The sequence below is a fragment of the Pogoniulus pusillus genome, chromosome 8 (assembly GCF_015220805.1).
Source record: "Pogoniulus pusillus isolate bPogPus1 chromosome 8, bPogPus1.pri, whole genome shotgun sequence".
In the NCBI taxonomy this organism is placed as follows: Eukaryota; Metazoa; Chordata; class Aves; order Piciformes; family Lybiidae; genus Pogoniulus; species Pogoniulus pusillus.
The window spans coordinates 10,668,844-10,695,563 of record NC_087271.1 but is presented as its reverse complement, the minus strand read 5'-3'; the positions used below and the strand labels follow the sequence as shown (position 1 = coordinate 10,695,563).

Sequence of the window (26,720 nt, the reverse complement as noted above, 5' to 3'; positions counted from 1 at the left end):
CAGAGCAACCTGAACTCACTCAGGAAACACTGATGAGCTGCAATGACCTGGGAACCATCTCCAAGCTCTTGCTTCACCAGGGAACAGATAGAAAACACATTCAGAACTACGAGGAGTATGATTCTTGCTGATTTCTTCCATTAGCCGTCCCAAAATTACACTCACATATTATTTCTAACTCTGTAAGTGGTCAGAGCCTGGGCACAGTGATTCAGGAATAAATGAAATGATTTTAGCACCACTGATACTGTATTTTGTTCTCTTTGTGACTATCAAATGCTTTGAAGCTTGTCAGCCTCATTTCTTATAGACTGCCTACACTCCTATTGTCATTGTCACAGGTGTGACACAAATGAGTGCATGCAATGAAAGGCAACTTGCTGAAGTTTCTAACCCAACCTCATTGTTGAAGTCAGTGCATTTTCCTGGATAGACTCTTCACCCTGTCTGTCCTTTAGCACTGAGGCAATTCTGCCTGAAACAGTCCTGTTTCTGATTAGGGAATCTCTAATATCACCAACAGCATCAGGTATTTAAGGTATGCACATCCCTATGTTTTGCATTGCTAATTTTGTTAGAGAAAGAGCACAGGTTTGAGAACAGACCCACCCGAGTGCTAACTATGGGTCTGTTGCAACACAGGTCTGCAACACACTGCAACTGTTGCATAAGACCCACGTATTTGCAGCTAAGCTGTCCCCTGGATCAGTGTGGCCAGTAGGACAAGGGAGGTTATTATTGCCCGGTACTCAACACTGGTCAGGCCACACCTTGAGTGCTGTGTCCAATTCTGGGCTCCTTAATTCAAGAGAGATGTTGAGGAGCTGGAACGTGTCCAGAGAAGGGTGACAAAGCTGGTGAGGGTCCTGGAACACAAACCCTATGAGGAGAGGCTGAGGGAGCTGGGGGTGTTTAGCCTGGAGAAGAGGAGGCTCAGGGGTGACCTCATTGCTGTCTACAACTACCTGAAGGGACATTGTAGCCAGGTGGGGGTTGGTCTCTTCTCTCAGACAACCAGCAACAGAGCAAGGGGACACAGTCTTAAGTTGTGCCAGGGGAGGTCTAGGCTGGATGTTAGGAGGAAGTTCTTCTCAGAGAGAGTGATTGGCATAGGAATGTGCTGCCCAGGGAGGTGGTGGAGTCACCACCACTGGAGGTGTTGAAGAAAAGCCTGGCTGAGGCACTTAGTGCCATGGTCTAGTTGATTGGCTAGGGCTGGGTGCTAGGTTGGACTGGATGATCTTGGAGGTCTCTTCCAACCTGGTTGATTCTATGATTTTGATGTTTATGTTCCTTGATACCAGCTGGGAACCTGCTCTTTTACTCTTGCCATGTATGAAATAAATGAAAAAGAAAAAAAGAGAGAAAGGGGAAAAAAAAAAAAGAGTAGTGTATTTAATACTGCTCTGAAATCCAAACAAATGTCAAACTTAGTTCCTTGAGTAAGACTTTTCCTCCTCAGTAAAACCCCAGCTGTTAGTCAAAAGGGCCTGTAATGATAAATATAAGCCAACAGGCACCCACTGTTTCATTTCACAGGCACATGGAAAATTTTGCTTATCTCCAGGGAGGCTTTCCTCAAACCCATCAGTCTGCGGAACTGACAGTGCCAGTCCCTCTTAGGAGTTGTATAATGAAAACAAACACATGAGATATTCCTGGTAGCTATTTATGTGTGTTTGTTTTTCAAAGATAATTATGAACCATAGCTGAATTTACAGCAGACTAATGCCATGGGAACTACTGCTAAAATAAAGTCAAGATAAATTCAGAGAAAGGAAGGCAAAGGACGCAAAGATAAACCAAAATGACATAATTATCTGGCAAGGCTTTTTCCCCCCCTTTCAATAGAAGAAAACGACTGCTCTACTATTTAGTACTCTAATTCTGAAGGTGAAAAAAACATAGATTTAGTACAAGCCTGTGATGCTGTTCAAGGGTTGATGAGACTAAAGGCTAAGCCTGCACCCTAGAGTGGTGCCAGAGAACACAGTTGGGCTTCTCCAGTTCTGAGAGAATCAATGCCACAGTTATGTGAACTCTCTCATTTAGCTGAGCTAGTGCAGGACAGGGAACTGCTTGAAAGAGTCCAGTGCAGAGCCACGAAAATGATGAGTGGAGTTGAACATCTCCCTTACGAGGAGAGACTGATGGAGTTGGGGCTGTTTAGCTTGGAGAGGATGAGTCTGAGAGGCATAAGAGGTGGTCTCTTTAACGTGTATAAATATGTGAAGGGTGAGTGCTAGGAGGATGGAGCCAGGCTCTGCTTGGTGATGCCCAATGATGGGACAAGGGGCAATGGGTGGAAGTTGGGGCATAGGAAGTGTCATGTAAATGTGAGGAGAAATTTTTTTCCCACTGTGAAGGTGGCAAAACACTGGAACAGGCTGCCCAGGGGGTTGTGGAGTCTCCCTCTCTGGAGATACTCAAGACCCACCTGGCTGTGTTCCTGTGTGACCTGGCATAGGTGATCCTGCTCTGGCAGGGGGGTTGGACTGGATGATCTTTTGAAGTCCCTTCCAGCCTCTGACATTCTGTGATTCTGTGAAATTATGCATATGTGCAGCCTACCAACCAAGTATTTTTAACAAGGATTATTTTATGTAGCGAGGATTTTTTGGATCTGTATGTGCCATTAGGCATTCAAGAGCTCCCAAACAGTTCACTTTACTCCTTACATATGAAAGTCTCCAAACCCAAAAGTAAAAGAGAAATAATCTGCTGACTTATAAAGGACAAGGGTTTGTCTCCTGTTTCAATTCTTAGGTGTAAACAGATGCTTTAAATGAACTAAATTATTACTGGCTGTTTTTGTTTAGCTTGAGGGAGATGGAAACAGACATACACACATTTTCTGTGACTTGACATTTGCTACTGTGAGTAAAGCAAATTGATTTCTGTACTGACAAGAAACAATCTAAGACAAGGAATCTCAAAAAGATTTCCATCTTCCACTGAAGTAGGTGATGGGCAACAGGATACTTACATACCTCTCCACGCTACAGCTTTTAAAAGACTCACACAAGACAGATCTTTTTCCTCTCCTTTTTGTCCCCAGCTGCTCATCTTGCCTTAATTAACTGCTGCTTTGATTGCAGTTTCCTCTCCTTTCCACTCATACCGTTAAAAGACCTTAACAAACAAACAGAAAACTATAAGATCGTCTTGGTCTTTTCAGTGATTTATGTGCTCATAAACTTACACCTTCCTGAGATGCTTGGCAGGCCTAGATCTCACTCTGTTTTTCTGCATTTTAGGCAAATCAAATAGCCATTAAGCTCCTGCTTGGCTCTGTGCCCTACATAAAAATGCATTTCCTCTAGAAATTATCCAGCTTGCTTCCAATTCCTCCTTTTCTCCTGCTAATTTTTCTTGTCACCTTCTGCTTTTTGTACTCTCATCTCATAAAAGCTCCCTGAAGTTTTATACCAGAGCTTTTATATCTTCTTTCCCAAACAGCATTTATTTGTACAATCTCCTCGTAAGTCTCTTTACAAGAGGTTATCTGGAGACCAAGATTCTAGCCTCTATCATTACCTTCTCTATTAAATGGAACTAAAATTAACTAGCATGAAATACAATTCTATGGAAGTCAGTTTAGTCTCCAAACAAGAAAGAAGAATAAGCTGAATCATTGAATCAATCAGGTTGGAAGAGACCTCCAAGATCATCCAGGCCAATCTAGCACCCAGCCCTAGCCAGTCAACTAGACCATGGCACTAAGTGCCTCATCCAGTCTTTGCTTGAACACCTCCAGGGATGATGACTCCACCACATCCCTGGGCAGCCCATTCCAATGCCAATCACTCTCTCTGGCAAGAACTTCCTCCTAACATGCAGCCTAGACCTCCTAACATAACAGTGACCCTGAACTGTTGTTCCTTCTGCATGCACTTTAGGAAAATACCATATCTTCCCAGTTTCTCAGGCCAGCAGTTAATGCTACTCTGCTTTCTCCTTAAGAAAAAAAAATGGCTTTAAAGAGTTAAATCCTCACATGAATTTTGAGGATTCAGCAGGAGCTCTCCTACATTATATACCTGAAGGGGCATTGTAGCCAGGTGGAGGGTGGCCTCTTCTCCCAGGCAACCAGCAATAGAACAAGGGGACACAGTCTCAAGTTGTGCCAGGGTAGGTCTAGGCTGGATATTAGGAAGAAGTTCTTCCCAGAGAGAGTGATTTCCCATTGGAATGGGCTGCCCAGGAAGGTGGTGGAGGCACCATCCCTGGGGCTCTTCAAGAAAAGACTGGATGAGGCACTTAGTGCCATGGTCTAGTTGATTGGTTAGGGCTGGGTGCTAGGTTGGACTGGCTGATCTTGGAGGTCTCTTCCAACCTGGTTGATTCTATGATTCTATATCTAGATCTATCTGTCTATCTATACATACACACACACATCTCCCAGATTACTTGGGTATGGGTGCACTGGAGAAAAAGAGGCAACCAATGACATCAGCGCATTTGGTTGTCCCTTTCATTCCTGGGACAGCTTGGCTTGGGACAGGCCACTCAGAAGGCACTACTCAATACTGGCATAGTTTACAGGTGTCTCCAAGCACAAGGTCACGATCCCATGAGTTTGTGCTATGCAGGCTTGTTGTAGAAAGTTCTGTAAAGCCTGCTGCTGCATAAAGAACATGAGGAGAAACTTCTTTACAGTGAGGGTGACAGAGCCCTGGAACAGGCTGCCCAGAGAGGCTGTGGAGTCTCCTTCTCTGGAGACTTTCTGAACCCACCTGGATACATTCCTGTGCGGACTGCCTTAGGGGATCCTGCTTTGGCAGGGAGTTGGATTGGATCTCTGGAGGTCCCTCCCAGCCTCTAAGGTTCTATGATAAATGACAGTACATGCACTCAGGACATGAACTGTGCCAAATAACCTGCTTGTTACAAATAAATGAGATTCACAGAACCTTAGAGGTTCATAAGGACCTCCAAAGATCATCAAATGCAACCCCCCCTGCCAAAGCAGGACCCCCTCGGGTAGTTTGCATAGGAAGGTCTCCAGAGAAGGAGACTCCACAACCTCTCTGGGCAGCCTGTTCCAGGGCTCTGTCACCCTCACTGTAAAGAAGTTTCTTGTCACGTTGAGGTGAAACCTTTTATGTTCCAGTTTGCAGTTGCTGCACCTTGTCTCATTGCTGCTGACCATCAAAGAGATTGGCCCCATCCACTTGACACCCACCCCTCAGATACTTATGGACAGTGATGAGATCTCCTCTCAGTCTTCTCCAGACTAAACAACCCCAGGGCTCTCTCTCTCTATAGACGAGATGCTCAAGTCCCCTGTCATCCTCATGGCTGGCCTCTGGACTCTTTGCAGCAGGTCCCTCAATTTTGGGATCCCTGGGTCTCTTTTGAACTGGGGAGCCCCAAATTGGCCACAGTTGGACCCTTCTTTCAAACTGCCTATTTTCCTGAGAATTCTTTCCAGTTCTTTTCTCAGGTAGCTTTGTGTTTGTAGAGTGCTTGGGACTTGTGTATATGAGGAGCCCACAGTGGTAGGCAGATTTGTTCTTGAAATCCAAACATTTCACCTGAAGGACATCCTTTGCTTGGGTAGAAAATAGCAGCTCATTTTCTTACGCAAAACAGCTCCGTGGTGCACTGAAGGTGCATGGACTTATTCATATGGAAAAAGAGAATATTCTTGTGAGCTGACCATGCTGTGCAGCGTTAGTGGAAGCAGGCATTTACATAGGGCTGTGATTAAAATATATTTGCATCCCATATGGCAGGCGTTTCCATGTGCCTAAGATGCCAGCAGTGCTCAGATCATCTTGGCTTCTCCCAACGTAAGAAATGCAGTTGAGTCTCTGTTTGCTTGAATTGCTTGGAGCAGCAGAATATTAACTTCTTTTCTTTTCTGGTGAGGTTACGTTGTACAAGACAGCACTACCCAAGCAAAGCTGGGTGTGGAATGGATTTAAAAGAGGTCAAGTGCTGAAAGGCAATAGCATACTGCACCTGGTCCAGGGGGAACACCATCTTACCAAAACAGCTACTGGAGAGTGTGACCCTTTTCCTACATTACACTCAGGTGAGTACAAGGCAATGCTTTCAGGAGTGAATGAAAGTGATTTCTCAGGTTAAGATACCAATAGTCTGAACACAAAGAGTTGTTCCATACTGCCTGTTGGGATAAGTGCCTAGCTCAGATGTGGGTCAGGAGGAACTAAAAAGGACATGCCTTGTTCCCCTAAGAGCCAATATATTTCCCATTGGAATGGGCTGCCCAGGGAGGTGGTGGAGACACCATCCCTGGGGGTCTTCAAGAAAAGACTGGATGAGGCACTTAGTGACATGGTCTAGTTGATTGGATAGGGCTGGCTGATAGGTTGGACTGGATGATCTTGGAGGTCTTTTCCAACCTGGTTGATTCTATGATTCTATGATTCTATTTTCATAAAGGAATATAAGTCCATGAAACTTATGTTGAAAGATAGCTAAAGAATAAAAGATAAATGCCATGAAAAGTCAAGCAGTAAACCTAAATGATCAGGAGCTTTAAGCATTTAACAAATGATAGTCCATAGCAAGAATATTGGCAAAGGTGGAAAGACCCAATCGGTGGATCTATATTCCCTTTCTGACATTTCTAGCCTTCATTTCCCTTCTCAAAGGCCGAGGAAATCAAACCAAAAATCCACAGTACATCCCTCAGAGTTACAGAAATGTTAAGTCAGAGGCCTCACAGCTAAAGTTTTTAAAATACTCTGAAATTAGCTGAGCAGATAAGGGCCTGATTTACACTGCAAGTCTAGTCTGGGTTATTAGTAACTAAGGCAGCAGACATCAGCAGTGTCTGCAGGATCCAGATATTCCAAAGAGTTCAGAAATAATTCTCTCTGCAATTTCCAGCCATCTCTCACACGTATTCATAGCTCTTTTTGCTTGCTTGATGCAATTTATTATGAGTACCCAATGCATTTGCACAAGCAGCTGATGCATTTGTTTTAATACCAAGATAATTCTCTTCCTTATGAAATGTCAGTAAAAGATTAGAATTTCTTGCCAGAAATCACTCAGTTCCAAGCACAGGAATTCTATGACAACACTCCCAGCTAATTTTAGACAAAGGGGTGACTGTGCCTGACTTCAGTTAGTGTCCTTGTGGTATTTACATTGAGATAATAACAACAACATTATTACACCTGAAATAGAGTCAGTTGGCACAGACTAATCAGTGGCTGAACAGTATGCCACACAGTGATTAAAAACCCCTTGTGCTCTCTCTGTGTTGTTGGGAATTGTGATTGGCAACTCATGAAGTGCCAGAGCAACCAGATTGCATTCATATAGTTACTCTCTGTGTTAGTCAGAAGACCTGTGGGGTTTAGCTTTCTCCTGTGGCTCCCAAGACTATCTTAAAAATCTCTACCAGCACTGAAAATCTTGAAAAGATGACAGAATCTATCAGGCTGGAGAAAGCCTTTGAGATCATCAAGTCCAACCTATCACCCAACATTATCTAATCAACAAAACCATGGCACCAAGTGCCACATCCAATCCCATTTTAAACACTTACAGGGATGGTGACTCCACCACCTCCCTGGGCAGCCCATTCCAATGCCAATCACTCTCTCTGCCAACAACTTCCTCCTAACATCCAGCCTAGATGTCCCCTGGTGCAATTTGAGACTGTGTCCCCTCATTCTGTGACTGGTTGTCTGGGAGAAGAGACCAACTCCCACCTGGTTACAACCTCTTTCCATGTAGTTGTAGAGAGCAATGAGATCTCCTCTGAGCCTCCTCTTCTGCAGGCTAAACAACCCCAGCTCCCTTAGTCACTCCTCATAGGGCTTTGCTTCAGACCCCTCACCAGCCTTGTTGCCCTTCTCTGGACACATTTCAGCATCTCAACGTCTTTCTCAAATTGAAGGGCTTAAAACTGGACACAGTACTCAAGGTGTGGCCTAACAAGTGCTGAGTACAGGGGGTGAATGGGTTCCCAAGTCACATCTCTAGATGGTCACATCTGTCTCATTCAGACATCAGGCAAGCAGACAGACAGTTTTAAAAGTGCATCTGTTGCACTGTTTGACCCTTTGTTTTTAAAAGGAAAGTATGCAATCAGATGATAAAAAAACCCAAAAACCCAGGCATAGATTCCACAACCCTCCATCCCATAAATAGTCTCATGGGAGTCAGTGGGACTCTTATGTAATGAAAATGATGTCACCTCCTCAGAAAAATTAAAATAAGACCATTTGTAATTGCAGTTCTAAGGTGGATGAATAGTATAATCATTGGAATTAGACACCAGCTAAACTGAGAAATGAATGGAATCACCCAAGAATGATATGCAGCTAATTTGCTATCGTGGTCTAGTTGATTGGATAGGGCTGGGTGCTAGGTTGGACTGGATGACCTTGGAGGTCTCTTCCAACCTGGTTGATTCTATGATTCTATGATCTCTGTCCTCATAACTGACCTCACTTTGCTGGCATTGCACCAAGGAATCTGGAGGAAATTGGCACCAGGAGTTAATTTAGAATTTTGTTACTTGGTTGAAAGCTGAATACAGCTCATAACTCTTGGTTACTCCTCAGTGAGAAGGGCATTTCACCGTAAAGACTCCTCCTGAAAATAACAAGACATAGGAATCTATGTGAAGGTCTGTGCATATTTGCAGAAGAACCTCCTGTTTGCCTCATGAGAAAAGGACATCAGTGAGCAAACAACATAAAAATAGGGGGGGAAAATGTACTGTTTCAACAATAATTGACAAAGAGACAACCTCACTGGTAGAAAACACAAGTTGTAGCTATTTATAGTCTGCCAGGCCAGAAACACTACTAGAAAATACAGCAGAGATTCAGGGTGATGTTCCACATTTCTGTCCTTCCATTATAACTTTCAGAAGCAAGTGGACACAAAGGTGAGAAAATGAAGAAATGATTCCTACTTCACTGCCAGGAACATTTGTTTTTCAGTATTACAGAGGATCAATGGCAACAAAGCAAAAGGATCTGATAAACACATGAAAGCTCTTTTAGAGGAGTAGAGAGAACAAAATTCTACTGACAGTAGAAAACCCAACACTTTCCCTGAAGCCTTCTTGTGATTTTTAGCCTACATTTATTCAGTAGCTGCTTACATAATTTTGTTTTCTTCTGCCAATATGATAATTAGGGGGAAAAAAAGAGCTCTTTTAGCTTCTTTAAGTTACCCCTCTATGATCATTAGGAAAAAAGAGCTCTTGTAGCTTCTTTGGGTTACCCCTCCATGTTCTATGATCATTAGGAAAAAAGAGGTAGAATCATAGAATCAACCAGGTTGGAAGAGACCTCCAAGATCAGCCAGTCCAACCTAGCACCCAGCCCTAGCCAGTCAACTAGACCATGGCACTAAGTGCCTCATCCAGGCTTTGCTTGAACACCTCCAGGGATGGGGACTCCACCACCTCCCTGGGCAGCCCATTCCAATGCCAATCACTCTCTCTGCCAACAACTTCCTCCGAACATCCATCCTGTATTTCCCTCGGCACAACTTGAGGCTGTATCCCCTTGTTCTATTGCTGGTTACCTGGCAGAAGAGACCACCCCCCACCTGGCTACAACCTCCCTTCAGGTAGTTGTAGACAGCAGTGAGGTCACCCCTGAGCCTCCTCTTCTCCAGGATAAACATCCCAAATTCCCTCAGCCTCTCCTCATAGGGTTTGTGTTCCAGGACCCTCACCAGCTTTGTCACCCTTCTCTGGACACATTCCAGCACCTCAACATCTCTCTTGAATTGAGGAGCCCAGAACTGGACACAGGACTCAAGGTGTGGCCTGACCAGTGCTGAGTACAGGGGAAGAATAACCTCCCTCGTCCTACTGGCCACACTGCTCCTGATGCAGGCCAGGATTCCATTGGCTCTCTTGGCCACCTGGGCACACTGCTGGCTCATCTTCAGCTACTATCTTTTAGCTTCTTTGGGTTACCCCTCTATATTCTATGATCATTAGGAAAAACAAGTTCTTTTAGCTTCTTTGGGTTAACTCTCTATATTCTCAGACAGCAATCACAGATCCTCTTTGCTTTCATTTTGCAGACAAGTTGAAGTCTTTTGTCCTCCTGCAAGACAGTGCAATACTCCTGATCATCCCAGGAACTCATTTTTCTATACCTGCTCTCAACTTTCCGAAGCACTTTTGACCAGATTCATTGCCTTTTGTCCAATGTGAAGTTCATGAAATAATTTGACCTGAAGCTTACTTTACAAATCCACACAAGGTGAGGATAAAGAACAACCCCTCAACATTGCTAAAGTCAAAATCTGGTGTGTGGTGCTCAGGTTTTTCTTTCTTACTTTAGGAGACAGAAGTAGTTAAAATAAGAAAGACTGCTCTCAGTCAGATGAAAGGCAGCTTGGTATGTGACTATACCATACAGGGACATCAAATGGAACCTGGACTCTTGAAGCTGCTCCACTTAAGGAAAAATATTTCAACTGAGAAGACAAAATCTTTTATTCTACAGGTTGAGGCAGCTGGATCTCAGTTCCTGAACCACTGGAAGTTTGTTTATATCAGGTGGAGATACTGAGAACCAGGAAACTAAGCAAAGGATTAGGCAGCAGGACAGTATTTGGAGGAAGGCAAGAGGCCAGGCTTTAAGCCTGCCTGTACAGGGGACTGAGGAGCAGCAAGGAACACAGAAAAAGGAAAGAGCTGGGGAGGAAAGAATAATTACCAAAAACAACAACCAAAACTACATGAAAACATTTCTCAGGGAGAGTGATGCTCCTAGAAGATGATGCACAGAGTGAAATATCAGAGGAGAAATAAAAATCACTGTGTTGAAATGATCAAGTACCGCAGGATCCCATGATTTGTAACAATATCAATGTGCAAATGATGGCCACCCCAGTACTTTATGGTCCTGTTGTGACAGCCTTGTACAACTAAACCAAAGGCACAATAGCTAAAGGGCCTCAGAGCTTCAAGGCATGTAAGGTGATGGATAAGTTTTGCAGCTACAATAAGAGAGCAAATAATTATAGTGAGGAATCTTCTAGTTATGTGCACTGACCCCATTTCCCCCTTTTATTTTCCTCAGTCAGTAAGCCAAATGACCAAATCATAGGATTATTTCTCTGTTAGGCTATTGTTCCAAACATAAATATGCCTTGAGAGATATTTGCATACGAATTGTTTTCAGTTTAAAATTACTTTTGGTACATTGAGTTAGAATGGCCTCTGTTAAGAAATGAGCCAGGCTTCTGCAAGAGACATTCTTAAAGCAAGTGAGTTTGTCAGTTTGCATTGTACTGTTTGGTTATTCACATGCTAATTTTACTGTTCCTGCTGTCACATTGCCTTCAGCTTGAAGATCAGTCAGAAAAGGAAATTCTGCACTACCTGTGACAGTGGAACAAAAAATGCCAGTGAAGTGAGTTGTTTATGGCTATTTTAATTGTAGGATGTATACATAGCATGGTCAGCTTTTGAATGGTATGGACAGCTTTTATTTCCCCTCCCCTTTAGAGGGATATAGAATCATAGAATGGTCTGAGTTGGAAGTGACCTCCAAAGGTCATCTGGTCCAAGCCCCCTGCAGTCAACTAGATCAGTCTGCCCAGAACCCTGAACAGCCTCACCTTGAATACCTCCAGGACAGAGGCCCAAGTCACCTCCCTGGGTAACCTGTTCTGTTGTTCTACCACGCTGGTAGCAAAGAACCTGTTCCTCACACCGAATCTAAATCAGCTCTTTTCTAGCTTGAAGCCACTGCCCCTTATCACCACTGTAAACAGTCTCCCTCCAGCCCTCTTGTAGGCTCCCTTCAGGTACCAGCAGGCTATTGCAGGTCTCTCCAGAGCCTCCTCTTCTCCAGGCTGAACAACCCCAGCTCCCTCAGCTTGTCCTTGTAGCAGAGGTGCTCCAACCCCCCGATCATTTTCATGGCCCTTCTCTGGACCTGCTCCATCAGGTCCATGTCCTTCCCACATTGAGGGCTCCAGTTTTGATTTGTGTTGTCAATTCTGTTTGCCCACCCCCACTGCAAGTAAATATCAAAACAAATACTGCTAGAAACACAAGGAAGAGAAGCAGCATTAGGTTCATGCTGTTTGGTTTATCCTGGTCTTTCATCTTAGCAGCAAGTGTTTACAGTGACTGCATTCTCTGCTCATTCCATCTGCACACAATGTCCCACAGAATGCTACGTAATGCTGTGTTCAGCTTTCATTTGTCACTTCAATACAGACTGACTACATTTCCACTCCCATGTCCCCGGCATATGCGTGCATCTAGAGGTATAAATACAGATCTTTACAACACAATGTTATCCATAATAATATATCTATAATGAAATATTACATATATATACATAACATAATCATACAATCAACCAGGTTGGAAGAGACCTCCAAGATCATCCAGTCCAACCTAGCACCCAGCCCTATCCAGTCAACTAGACCATGGCACTAAGTGCCTCATCCAGGCTTTTCTTGAACACCTCCAGGGACTCCACTCCACCCTGGGCAGCCCATTCCAATGGCAAATTGAAATCACTCTCTCTGGCAAGAACTTCCTCCTAACATCCAGCCTATACTTCCCCCAGCACAACTTAAGACTGGGTCCCCTTGTTCTATTGCTGGTTGTCTGGCAGAAGAGACCAACACCCACCTGGCTACAACCTCCCTTCAGGTAGTTGTGGACAGCAATGAGGTCCCCCTGAGCCTCCTCTTCTCCAGGATAAACACCCCCAGCTCCCTCAGCCTCTCCTCATAGGGTTTGTGTTCCAGGCCTTTCACCAGCTTTGTCACCCTTCTCTGGACATATTCCAGGACCTCAACATCTCTCTTGAATTATATAATATATCTATAATATAATCTTATCTATAATAACAGATACACTTAGCATATCTATGATACACACTTTAGATACAGTTTTGTGCAGTCCAAACACAAGTAACATGACAGGCAGCAAAAAAGAGCTTGCTTGCTAGCTAGAGGTGCCAGAAGCACCATTTGCTGAAATAATTAACACTAGAGCTATGCTATACAGTGACATTATCATATAATTTCTTTTATAAATTTACTATTAGAAAATACTGTTCCTGGTGGTGCTGAGAACAGGTTGTGGAAAACATCTCTCTACGCTTCAGAGCAAGGTTTTGACAGTCAAAATCTCAGCTTTCCATTAGGAGTAGCTTTTTCTCTTTTTGAATACAGAATTCTAGGAGAGGGTTTTGTGTAAATTAAGCAAACCTGTGATATTTTATATAGAACAAAGTAGTTGGTCCATTTATCAGTCTCAGAAGCCTTTTAGCTCCTAAGATGTCTAACCTTTTAATTAGCACATACGGCCTCAGCAAGTCAATAGCATAAAGGTCTTTTCTACAGGTGACATCAGCCACCAGCAACAAAGCTGGTGAGGGGCCTGGAGCACAAACCCTATGAGAAGAGGTTGAGGGAGCTGGGCCTGTTTAGCCTGGAGAAGAGGAGGCTCAGGGGTGATCTTATTACTGTCCACAACTACCTGAAGGGGCATTGTAGCCAGGTGGGGGGTGGCCTCTTCTCCCAGGCAACCAGCAATAGGACAAGGGGACACAGTCTCAAGTTGTGCCAGGGGAGGTATAGGCTGGATGTTAGGAGGAAGTTCTTCATGGAGAGAGTGATTGGCATTGGAAGGGGCTGCCCAGGGAGGTGGTGGAGTCACTGTCCCTGGCGGTGTTCAAGAAAAGCCTGGCTGAGGCACTTAGTGCCATGGTCTAGTTGATTGGTTAGGGCTGGGTGCTAGGTTGGCCTGGATGATCTTGGAGGTCTTTTCCAACCTGGTTGATTCTATGACAGACAAAATCAGAGTGAGCCTCATTTCAGAGGTGATTTTAATATACTGTCCTGATGGATTGCCCCCTTAGCCTTGAGAACACATGCTAGCCTAGAGAAAAGAGAAGTGCAGCATGTGCAAGCAGGTGCTGTGTTTTAGCAGAGCTTTCTCTTACCTTGTTTTCCACTCATCTGAATTTCTCACCCCTTGTTATTGTGGGCAGCGTCTGTGGCTTGTGATGCTTCACTGGGCCAAGTGTGACCTGCTCTAATTTTAGTTAGGGTGAACTCTTGTCCTCCCTAAGGGATGTAAACATAAGATCTAAGCGTGAGGTAGAAAAGAATTACACAAGGTCCCTCAGGAGGGACCTTATTGCTCTCTACAACTGCCTGAAAGGAACTTGTGGCCAGGTGGGGGGTTGGTCTCTACTCCCACGCACTCAGTGACAGAATGAGGGGACACAGTGTCAAGCTGTGTCAGGGGAGGTTTAGGATGGATGCTAGGAAGAAGTTCTTCACAGAAAGAGTACTGGGCCCAGTCCTGTTCAATATCTTTATTGATGATCTGGATGAGGGCATTGAGTCCAGCATCAGTAAGTTTGCAGGTGACACCAAGCTAGGAGCAGGTGTTGATCTGTTGGAAGGTAGGAGAGCCCTGCAGAGGGACCAGGACAGGCTGGATGGGTGGGCAGAGGCCAATGGGATGAGATTTAACAAGGCCAAGTGCAGGGTTCTAAACTTTGGCCACAACAACCCCAAGCAGCACTACAGGCTGGGGACTGAGTGGCTGGAGAGCAGCCAGGAGGAAAGGGACCTGGGGGTACTGATAGATAGTAGCTGAAGATGAGCCAGCAGTGTGCCCAGGTGGCCAAGAGAGCCAATGGCATCCTGGCCTGCATCAGGAACAGCGTGGCCAGTAGGACAAGGGAGGTTATTCTGCCCTGGTACTCAGCACTGGTCAGGCCACACCTTGAGTACTGTGTCCAGTTCTGGGCCCTCAATTCAAGAGAGATATTGAGGTGCTGGAACATGTCCAGAGAAGGGCAACAAAGCTGGTGAGGGGCCTGGAACAGAAACCCTATGAGGAGAGGCTGAGGGAGCTGGGGGTGTTTAGCCTGGAGAAGAGGAGGCTCAGGGGTGATCTTATTACTGTCTACAACTACCTGAAGGGGCATTGTAGCCAGGTGGGGGGTGGCCTCTTCTCCCAGGCAACCAGCAATAGAACCAGGGGACACAGTCTCAAGTTGTGCCAGGGTAGGTATAGGCTGGATGTTAGGAAGAAGTTCTTCCCAGAGAGAGTGATTTCCCATTGGAATGGGCTGCCCAGGGAGGTGGTGGAGGCACCGTCCCTGGGGGTCTTCAAGCAAAGCCTGGATGAGGCACTTAGTGCCATGGTCTAGTTGATTGGTTAGGGCTGGGTGCTAGGTTGGACTGGCTGATCTTGGAGGTCTCTTCCAACCTGGTTGATTCTATGATTCTATGATTGGCATTGGAATGGGCTGCCCAGGGATGTGGTGATGTCACCATCCCTGGAGATGTGTGAAAGGAGACTGGATGGGGCACTTGGTGCCATGGTTTAGTTAATTGGAAAGTATTGGGTGATAGGTTGGACTTGATGATCTCAAATGTCTTTTCCAACCTGATTAATTCTGTGATTCTGTGAATTTGCTTTTCTGAATCAAGAAAGACTATGAAAAGCCTTTCACTGCAGAATGACTAGTCTCCATGAAAAATAAGTTGTGATATTTTAAACAAAGTCAAGGTCCTAGTCAGGGAAAAAAAAAAAAAGCTTCTCTTTCCATCAAAAATCCTGAAATTTGTTTTGATTTTTCACTGAAACAAAATGCTTCCAAATTTTCCACTTTCCCCCTTCTTGCCAGCAAAGGACAGAGGAGATGAACATGACTCATTCCAGAGCTGCCAGGAATTCAAGTCAATACTATAGTGACACAGAATGGAAACTCCATTTCAAATCCTGCTGATATACAACCAGAGAATTATAAAGTTGGTTTCCTCTTTCTGTGCCTGGTTAATGCATCTCTACTATTTGTGTAAGATGTAAGTTTCAACAAAAGCAGCATGTGGCACCCACCTATTGAACTATTACTTCTTGCAGCTCTTACTTATTACTTGCAGCTCTTACTTATTACTTGCAGCTCTTACTTATTACTTGCAGCTATTCTAGAGTCAGTGTGTCTTACTGTCTCCTTATTAAAAAATCTGTTTCCAAAATGGGAGGGAAAAAAATAAGAAATCAAACAAAAAAACCTAGAACCAACTAAACAAAAAACCTACCCCACCCCAAAACTCAAAAATATATCAATGACTCTGCCCTGGCCTTGCACTTTGAACTGTTTGCTGTATCTCAAGACCTTTTGCAAGTGCAAAAAGCTAACTTAATATTCCTCATTCCCTTTACACTTTTATGTTGGGGTTGTTTTTTTTTTTTTTGTTTAAATAAGTCTACTAAAACTTTAAATAAGTTCAGATAAAACCTTCTATTCTGAGTAGAACAGACTCTGTTCTGAGTAAGGTATCAGCTGAAATTCTTCATCTTTTACTACCTGTCTGCCCCGGGTTAGGGTGGATCCCTTCCCTGGTGGAATGAACTCACCACAACACAGATTTTATTTGGGAACTCAAGGAAAGATGAAAGCTGCATCTCTTATATTTTAAATCTAACAGTATAAGGAGAAATAAAGTACTAGAGAAATACAGTAACCTTAACAAAGATGGGGAAGGGGTCAAGAGGTGGTGAAGCAGCAAAGCAGCAGCAGCCAAAACAGCAGTGGGGGAAGATAGCAGTGGGTGCAGATGAAGCAGCAAAAGCCAGCAAGAGGAAGGTCCAAGCTGTGCTTCCAGGCATAAAGCTCTTGATGCTCCAATGAAATTATATCAACTTATCCATTGTTGCCATTCTATGGCCTACCCCTGGAATGTTCACCTCTCCCCTGTGTCTGAGCTAGAAATGTAGCTCAAACGGCCACACTGCCTTTGGAGGTTACAACAAGAACTGATTAATGCTAATGCTTGGAAGCTGTAACTTGATAATTGCCTTAAGACATTTAGAATCATAGAGTCATAGAATCTGTCAGGGTTTGAAGGGACCACAAGGATCATCTAGTTCCAATCCCCCTGCCATGGGCAGGGACACCCTACCCTAGATCAGACTGGCCACAGCCTCAGCCAGCCTGGCCTTAAACACCTCCAGGGATGAGGCCTCAACCACCTCCCTGGGCAACCCATTCCAGCCTCTCACCACTGTCATGCTCAACAACTTCATCCTCACATCCAGTCTGAATCTACCCATCTGCAGCTTTGCTCCATTCCCCCCAGTCCTGTCACTCCCTGATAGCTTAAAAAGTCCCTCCCCAACTTTTTTGTAGGTCCCCTTCAGATACTCAAGGCCACAAGAAGGTCACCTGGGAGCCTCCTCTTCTGCAGACTGAACAGCTCCAACTCTTTCAGTCTGTCACAGGCTCACAGGATGTTAGGGGCTGGAAGGGACCCAAAGAGATCATCGAGTCCGACTCTCCCCAGCACCAGAACGAGAGGACACAGCCTCAAGCTGTGCCAGGAGAAATTTAGGCTGGAGGTGAGGAGAAAGTTCTTCACTGAGAGAGTCATTGGACACTGGAATGGGCTGCCCGGGGAGGTGGTGGAGTCGCCGTCCCTGGAGCTGTTCAAGGCAGGATTGGACGTGGCACTTGGTGCCATGGTCTAGCCTTGAGCTCTGTGGTAAAGGGTTGGACTTGATGATCTGTGAGGTCTCTTCCAACCTTGGGGATACTGTGATACTGTGACAATACTATCTAACACAGATCACAGAGGAACACATCCAGACAGACCTTGAATTTCTCCAGAGAAGGAGACTCCACAACCTCTCTGGGCAGCCTGTTCCAGTGCTCTGTGACCCTTAAAGTAAAGAAGTTTCCCCTTGTGCTGAGGCAGAACCTGTCCTCATAGCAGAGGTTCTCCAGCCCTCTGATCATCCCAGTGGCCCTTCTCTGGACAAGCTCCAGCATGTCCACATCCTTCTTGTAATGGGGGCTCCAGAACTGGATGCAGTACTCCAGGTAGGGTCTCAGTAGAGCAGAGGGGAAGAATCACCTCCCTCGACCTGCTGGCCACACTTCTGCTGTTGCAGCCAGGCTCTGGTCGGCCCTCTGGGCTGCAAGTGCACACTGCTGGCTCCTGTTGAGCTTCTCATCCACCAGCACCCCCAAGTCCCTCTTCTCAGGGCTGCATGTTATTCTAAACCAGGACATGAGTTAGATGCTCAGATTTAGTCCTACTTACTATCAAACAGCAGATGTCAAGTCTAACGTTTACTTGGGGTGCTGCAAAGTTGCCAACTGCTGAGAACCTGAGAAAATCAGAGAAAGTGGCCTGCAGGAGAGTAGATTTGCACATGCTGACTTCTATCCATCTTCTGACATTTCCACCAACTGCTTCATTTTCAGGAACTCCTGCTCTTCCCAGGTTTTATGACAAAAAGGGCAAGCGACACCAGCAATGCTGGTTGAAGAGGTGCTTTTTCTCTGCTGGGAGTTTCTCATACAGCAGTCATTTTAACCAAGGCACAGTTTTGTGGGGATAAAAGGCAGGTTTCTTTTCTCTTAGTACTTGTGAGCTGAATTTAGTGAGATTACCCTTCCCATGTCACACCATAAAAACATCCACACACTTTGCATGCAGTTCCCTTATCCAACATCCTTCTGCCTGTCCCATCGTGTGGCTGTCCTGTGCCAGCCTGAACACCAAGCCCTGCTTCTGAACCAGCTGGAACAACTTCAGAGCACTCAGACTTCCTAAGAGCAAAGGCCCATTTTGTTCCACAACTCATTTCTAATGGAAACCTACAGCAAGTTACAAAGGAAGAACCAAAACTAGGAACTTATTCCAGTTCTTATACCACAGGCAAACTGAAATAATGCTCAGTTTAGATAGTTCTACTCATTCCAACCAGAAAGTAGCAGACAAAATAATGGTTAATTGTGATGGTTTGGGTGTTCCCTGCCCCCCCACGCTTTAGAAAGTGTAAAAAAGAGGCCAACTCAACAATTATCCTAAAATACCATTTTGGCTAATGGCAAAGCTATGCTCAAGGAGATGCAGTAGATCCTGATGGAACAATAATGATTATATCCATCTGTGATGGTTTGGGTGTTCCCTGCCCCAATCACTTTAGAAATCACCCAGACTAGACTCAGCTGGCTCTGGAAATACAAATGAAGCTTCTATTTACAGCTTAGCACAATATACAAGCAGATATTTACAGTATAGACAGTTATAGACAGAAATAGACAAGGTAAAAGGTAATATAGAAACACAACAGCCCTCCCAGAAACCTGAGTCCCCAGGAGGGGCTCCCAACCACCCTTTCACCTTCCCCCTACCCCTTGCAACCTTACCCCAGTCCCAAGGAAGAACAGAAGTTCGGCCAGGGGGTTAGGAAGCAAACTGGATTAGCCCAAAATGTAGGGTGAGGTTAGAGAGTAAGAAGCAGCTCAGCCAGCAGCCCCAGTGAGAGTGATGCTGAGTGTGTTAACTATGTTTTGACTTATGGTTTTATACATCTTGTTAAGCCTATGAGTGAAGTAGACATCACCACTGTTTTCCTTTCACAGCCTGTAATCTAGTTCTTCTCACCAAAACATTCTAGCCTGCTTCAAACTAGCACATGAATCCATTTGATCTCAAGAGGAAATTCACTACACACTTGTTATGCTTTAAGTATAGTTCAGCCTATTGCAAGCATTACTGCTGTCTCAAATTGCCAATGTTAAATAATGCTGTGCTTAGTATATGGTTCTCTGCACTCTAAAAAGAGTATGTCACACTGTTTGTGTTGACCACCCTCTATTCAGTGCACAGGACAGGAGGGCATGGTCTGAAGCTGTGCCAGGGGAGGTTTAGTTTGGACATTAGGAAGCACTTCCTCAGAGAAAATGATGATTAGGTACTGGAATGGACTGCTCATGGAGGTGGTAGAGTCACCATCCCTGGAGGTCTTTAAGAAAAGACTGGATGTGGCACTTGGTGGCATAGTTTAGCTGATGGTGTGGTGCTGGGTCATAGGCTGGGCTGGATGATCTCAGAGGTCTTTTCCAGCCCCAATGATTCTGCAGGTAACATCAGGTGCCCAGGTGGCCAAGAGAGCCAGTGACATCCTGGCCTGCATCAGGAATGGTGTGGTCAGCAGGAGCAGGGAGGTCATTCTGCCTCTGTACTCTGCACTGGTTAGACCTCACCTTGAGTATTGTGTTCAGTTCTGGGCCCCCCAGTTTAAGAGGGACATTGAGATGCTTGAGCGTGTCCAGAGAAGGGCAACGAGGCTGGGGAGAGGCCTTGAGCACAGCCCTATGAGGAGAGGCTGAGGGAGCTGGGATTGGTTAGCCTGGAGAAGAGGAGGCTCAGGGGTGACCTTATTGCTGTCTACAACTACCTGAGGGGTGGTTGTGGCCAGGAGGAGGTTGCTCTCTTCTCTCAGGTGGCCAGCACCAGAACGAGAGGACACAGCCTCAGGCTGCGCCAGGGGAGATTTAGGCTGGAGGTGAGGAGAAAGTTCTTCACTGAGAGAGTCATTGGGCACTGGAATGGGCTGCCCGGGGAGGTGGTGGAGTTGCCGTCCCTGGAGCTGTTCAGGGCAGGATTGGACGTGGCACTTGGTGCCATGGTCTAGCCTTGAGCTCTGTGGCAAAGGGTTGGACTTGATGATCTGTGAGGTCTCTTCCAACCTTGGTGATACTGTGATCAATCACCCACCCTGCTCCCTCAAAGAGAGAAACAGGTAATAGACTTGCTACCCCAGACTGCACAGACCAAAGACCACAATGTTATTTTCAAGGATAGATGTTGTTTCCGCAGGTCAAACGCTGGTGAAGCAATGGCCTGCCCCGAGTCTGTGGATACACTTCTAGCTAATAAAGGTAAGAAGCTGAAAACACCCTTTTGAAAATGTATGGGAAGCCAGTTAAAAAGTGTTGCTGCCAGGGCACGTGTTCCTCCGAGATGCAAAGGCAATGTGTCTTCTGGGCAATGCTTGAGAGACGTGTAAGAAGGCAGACACACTCTGAGCAATGTTCTTTTTCATGAAGGTAATGCTTGCTAAATTCATTGTGTGGTGCTTCTGGTTTTCCTGGTTTTCTTTTCTAAATAAAAATGCCACCAATGTTTTCTTAGCTATTCCTGTTGCAGAGAAATGTTAGCTGCTGTGCTTTGATGTTCAGTCAAACGAGCACAAAAATCATTTATTGCTAATATATCCAAAGTCATTTCTCCAAGAGAACTCATTTCTGCTGAGCTGAAACCCTCAACCACATGTAACTTAAACATTTCCTTACTCTCACCTCAGTAATGTAGTGGCCTGGAGTGCTTCCACACTGTTTCCAACTCCCCACTGTTGTCTTGAGTGTCACAACTCCATTTGAGTGCTGTCAGCTTTCTTTTCTAAGAGCTTGTGGTTTGAATTTTAAAACTATTTCTTCCCAACAAACCATTCTCTATTTCATTTTTTTTTCCTCCAAAAAAAAAAAAAAAAAAAAAAAAAGCAAAGAATTAATGAAGAGTCCATCTCTTCATCCAAAAAGCACAGAATCACAGAATTAATCAGGTTGGAAAAGAACTTCAAGATCATCACCTCCAATCTATCACCCAACATTAGCTAATCAACTAAACCATGGCACCAAGTGCCACATCCAATCTCTTTTCAAACACTTACAGGGATGGTGACTCCACCACCTCCCTGGGCAGCCCATTCCAATGCCAATCACTCTGTCTGGCAACAACTTCCTCCTAACATCCAGCCTAGACCTCCCCTGGCACAACTTGAGACTGTGTCCCTCATTCTGTCACTGGTTGCCTGGGAGAAGAGACCATCTCCCACCTGGCCACAACCTCCTTTCAGGTAGTTGTAGAGAGCAAAAGTCCTCCCTGAGCCTCCTCTTCTCCAGGATAAACAACCTCAGCTCCCTCAGCCACTCCACATAGGGCTTGTGTTAATCATTACTTCACAGGAGATGGAAAGGCTAGACAGGCTAGCCTCAACCTGAAGAGGAGCACCTTATCAGAGCATGACTTGATTTTTGACCTGTTTCTTTGACCAGAGCTCAGTCTCAAAACTTTCATTTCATAGAATCAGTCAGGGTTGGAAGGAACTGCAAGGATCATCTAGTTCCAACCCGCCTGCCATGGGCAGGGACACCCTACCCTAGATCAGGTTGGCCAGAGCCAAGCCATTTCTTAGCCACTACAAACCCACTTGACCAAAATCTCCAGAATCCCTTTTTGACTAGCACAGCAGTGCTGGAGAGGCCACACCACAGCAGGCAGGTACACAGAGCATTCCTCAGTTAGCAATTCTCAGAAAGAATTCTCATGCTCACTTCAACATGAATCATAGAATCATATAATCAACCAGGTTGGAAGAGACCTCCAAGATCATCCAGTCCAACCTAGCACCCAGCCCTATCCAATCAACTAGACCATGGCACTAAGTGCCTCATCCAGTCTTTTCTTGAAGACCCCCAGGGACGGTGCCTCCACCACCTCCCTGGGCAGCCCATTCCAATGGGAAATCACTCTCTCTGTGAAGAACTACAATTTGACTACAATTTGACCTCCTGTTTCTCCTGTAACAGCCTCTTAATGCTAAGCTGCTAGCTGAAAGGCAAAACAGTATCAAGCATGTAAGTCACACACTATATATACTTTATACATCTATATATACACACACACACATGTATACATACATAGAACAAGAGGGAATAGCCTCAAGCTGCAACTGCATAGGTTTAGACTGGACATTAGGAAAGATAATCTTGTGGAAAGAGTGGTCAGACACTGGAATGGGCTGCCCAGGGAGCTGGTTGAGTCACCAACCCTAGATGTCTCTAAAAGTCATTTGGATGTGGTGGTTGGGGATATGGCTTAGGGTGCACCTTGTAGAGTAGGGTTATCACTTGGACTTGATGATTGTGAGGGGCTTTTCCAACCTGAGTGTTTCTGTGATTCTGTGACATAATCTTCATTGGTCTTTCAGTTTACCCATCATCTGATGCGTTTTTTTCCCCAGATGGCTTGGCAGCCTTTAGGACATTTCTGAAGTCAGAGTTTAGTGAGGAGAATGTTGACTTCTGGCTGGCCTGCGAGGACTTCAAGAAAACCAAGTCCTCTGCTAAGATGGTTGCAAAAGCCCAGAAAATTTATTCTGACTTTATACAAGCTGATGCTCCAAAGGAGGTAAATAGCTCTTTGCTTGTACTTTGGTTAACAAGGATGCAACTGAATCACAGAAAATACAACTGAATGTGGCTGTACTTCCATTTTCACATCAGTTAATTATCATATAGAAAACACTGGATGGAACTCTGAAGCAAGTGAGACTTCTATACTTGTGAAGGTTTGGGTGTTACCTGCCCTCTCCACACTTCAGAAAATCACCCAGACTAGACTCAGCCACTGGGAATTTGAAGAATGAAGCTAAATTTACAGCTTAGCACAATGTATAGGCAGATACTGGGTTGATAAGAGGGCTGGAGCACCTCTGCTATGAGGGACTTGGGGCTGTTCAGTCTGGAGAAGAGGCTCCAAGGTGACCTTCTTGTGGCCTTTCAGTATTTGAAGTGGGGCTACAAAAAAGCTGGGGAAGGACTTTTCAGGATAAGAGGAAGTGACAGGACTAGAGGGAATGGAGCAAAGCTGGAGATGGGTAGGTTCAGACTGGATGTGAGGAGGAACTTGTTCAGCATGAGAGTGGTGAGAGCCTGGAAGGGGCTGCCCAGGGAGGTGGTTGAGACCCTGTTCCTGGAGACGTTTAAGGCCAGGCTGGATGAGGCTGTGGCCAGCCTGACCTAGGGTAGGGTATCCCTGCCCATGGCAGGGGGGTTGGAACTAGATGATCCTTGTGGTCCCTTCCAGCCCTGACTGAGTCTATGATTCTATTTACAATATATACAGCAATGGACAGAAATATACAAGTTAAAAAGTAATGCAGAAACACAACAGCCCTCCCAGAAACCAAAGTCTCCAGGAGGGGCTTTCAACCACCCTTCCTCCTTCCTCCCACCCCTCTACTTTACCCCAGACTTTGCCTTACGTTCAAGATAGAGTTTGGAGGGTCAGCCAGGGGGGTTAGGAAGCAGAAGGATTAGTCAAACAGATGGAATGTTAGAGAAGTTCAGCCCATGAGCACCATTTCTGCCACGATTTAGGTGCCAGTGTATTGGATCATTAAATATTGCACTGATTAATATTGACATGATGAAAATTAAAATGAAAGCTTGCAAAAGAAAAAAAAAATAATTCCATCACAGCACTGATTTTCTTCCCTGCTATTTAAAAAATGCTTATTGTGAAGTAGCAAATTGCTAACTGTTGTTCATACTCTACTCCCTAAGAACCTTTCACACTGGTGCTTTGGCTTCTGACAGGGAGGGTCTTGAACATCCCCATGTCCTACTCATGATTGCATCTATTTTAACACCACAAAAACTCCTTACAAAATAAATAGGTCTAAAATGTAAAATGATGCTAAGTAGCTTCACCTCTAACTTATTCTTTGGCCATTGGTACTTAGAGTCATAGAATCAGTCAGAGTTGGAAGGGACCACATGGATCATCTAGTTCCAGCCCCCCTACCACGGGCAGAGACACACTGCTCTTGTGCCACCTTGCAGCCATGGTTCTAGCACACACTGCTGTGAGAGCTGGGTTGCATTTTCTTGGTGAAGCCCATAAGGAAACACTTTCCAACAGCATCCCTAAACATCACAGAATCAGTCAGGGTTGGAAGGGACCACAAGGATCATCTAGTTCCAACCCTCCTACCATGGGCAGGGACACCCTACCCTACATCAGCCTGGCCACATCCTCAGCCAGCCTGACCTTAAACACCTCCAGGCATGGGGCCTCAACTGCCTCTTGGGCAGCCCCTCCCAGGCTCTCACCACTCTCATGCTGAACAACTTCCTGCTAACATCCAGTTTGAATCTCCCATCTCCAGCTCCGCTCCATTCCCCCCAGTCCTGTCACTCCCTGATACCCTGAGAAGTCCCTCCCCAGCTTTTTTGTAGGCCCCCTTCAGATCCTGGAAGACCACAATAAGGTCACTTCGGAGCCTCCTCTTTCCCAGACTGAACAGCTCCAACTCTTTCAGTCTGTCCTCATAGCAGAGCTGCTGCAGCCCTCTGAGCATCCTAGTGGCCCTCCTCTGGACACACTCCAGCATCTCCACACCCTTCTTGTAATGGGGGCTCCAGAACTGGGTGCAGTACTCCAGGTGGGGTCTCAGCAGAGCAGAGCAGAGGGGGAGAATCACCTCCCTAGCCCTGCTGGCCACACTTCTCCTGTTGCAGCCCAGGCTCTGATTGGCCCTCTGGGCTGCAAGTGCACACTGCTGGCTCCTGTTGAGCTTCCTGTCCACCAGCACCCCTTCATAGGATTTGGTTTGGCAAAAAGAAGAGATAATCAGAAATAAGATTTCCCTTCCTTTTTTTTTTTTCCCAGTGATGTCATCCTTTTAAGAGCCAAATTAAATTAAGAATTGAGTGTGCTAGAAAATGAGGGGATGGCCTTCCTGCTTATTTGCATCAGCCAGGTTATTTGTGAGGAAATTCAAATGTGGATTACGTCCTGTACGTGAACAGATCTCAGCTTTCCAATCAAACTGACACTGGTTTTATGCCTCCTTTCTTCCTGCAGATTAACATTGACTTCCATACCAAAAATGACATCTCTCAGAATATATCTGAGCCCACCCTCAGCTGCTTTGATGATGCTCAGAGACTGATCTATAGCCTCATGGCAAAGGACTCTTTTCCCAGGTTTCTAAGGTCAGAAGCATACAAAGACCTAGTACAGAAGCAAAAGAACAGAAATAAAAAGAGATGGCTCCCATTTTCATAAGGAAACACCTGAGGGTTGTCTCCCCCTGAGAAAATATTGTCTGTACTGAGTTGCAAAGCGATTGTACAACCCAGATCTAAGAATTGCCTTTGCCACCTTCTTTCTAAGTACTGCACAGAAGTTGTACTTTCTAATAACAACAGAGAAATATTCCACAAACAGGTTGGAATATGCTAGGGCTTTTGAGCTACCTTTTTAGTAAAGAAGTTTACCACTGAATTTTTTTTCCCAGTGCTTGCTTTATTTGTCTAAGTGTTTACACAGTTTTAAGCAGAATGTTTGGGTTTTCTGGTTTGCTGTTGATTTTTTTCTTTAGAAAGATGACCTCAAAAATAAATTCCTCCCAGGCCACTTGAATGCATTTACTCCCTCATTTGTCATCTTATTTGTAAAAAAAAGAAACCAAGATCCTCTTTTAAACATGCTTTGTAGCCATTCAAACAGGAAAAGTAGAAGCAGAGTTGATAACACATTGTGCTAATATTTAATTAATAGGCAGCTGCTTTATAACAAATGTTCCTGGCATTCAGAGCAAATTAATGTTTCATAATACAGCTGTCTTCAAGATGATGATCTTCAGATTTCTTTGTGGTTATTATTTCTTTTAACTGAAATATTAATTTTGTAGGCAATTGTGGGGGAAAAAATATCAGCAAATCTTCCTTTTCATGTTTTCAGCTCGTAATTATTTTTCTTAGCTTTTCCACATGCATCAATGATAGTGCTCCTGTGCACTCATGTACAAGTACTGTCAATAATTATTGCCACTTTTCAATTAAGTGCAGAGAAGCAGAAAAGCAAGCATCAGAAAAAAAAGGCAATCTTAGGCAAATAAGCACATGAATCAGCATTTAGTCATGCTGCTATTTTCCACATGAGCAAAATGGGACAGGGTTCTCTCTCTAGTGCAATCTTCAGGCACCTCCAAATGCACACACTGCTCTCACTCTTTGCTATGAAATAGAATCAACCAGGTTGGAAGAGACCTCCAAGATCATCCAGTCCAACCTAGCACCCAGCCCTAGCCAGTCAACTAGACCATGGTACCAAGT

General features: G+C 44.9%; 1 protein-coding gene across 2 annotated transcripts; it reads left to right on the top strand.

Annotated features, from left to right (window-relative positions):
- Nucleotides 1-10,172: 10,172 nt before the first annotated feature.
- On the top strand, nt 10,173-26,031 carry RGS21 (regulator of G protein signaling 21). Of its 2 annotated transcripts, none has more exons than XM_064148283.1 (4): nt 10,173-10,220; nt 20,617-20,693; nt 22,838-23,004; nt 25,465-26,031. In XM_064148283.1, the coding sequence occupies exons 2-4, from the start codon at nt 20,651-20,653 to the stop codon at nt 25,666-25,668; spliced, it is 414 nt and encodes a 137-aa protein (XP_064004353.1). In that variant the 5' UTR covers nt 10,173-10,220; nt 20,617-20,650; the 3' UTR covers nt 25,669-26,031. The 2 variants fall into 2 exon arrangements, with proteins under 2 accessions (XP_064004353.1, XP_064004352.1); XM_064148282.1 differs by lacking the exon at nt 10,173-10,220 and adding an exon at nt 11,368-11,378.
- The last annotated feature ends 689 nt before the right edge of the window (nt 26,032-26,720 follow it).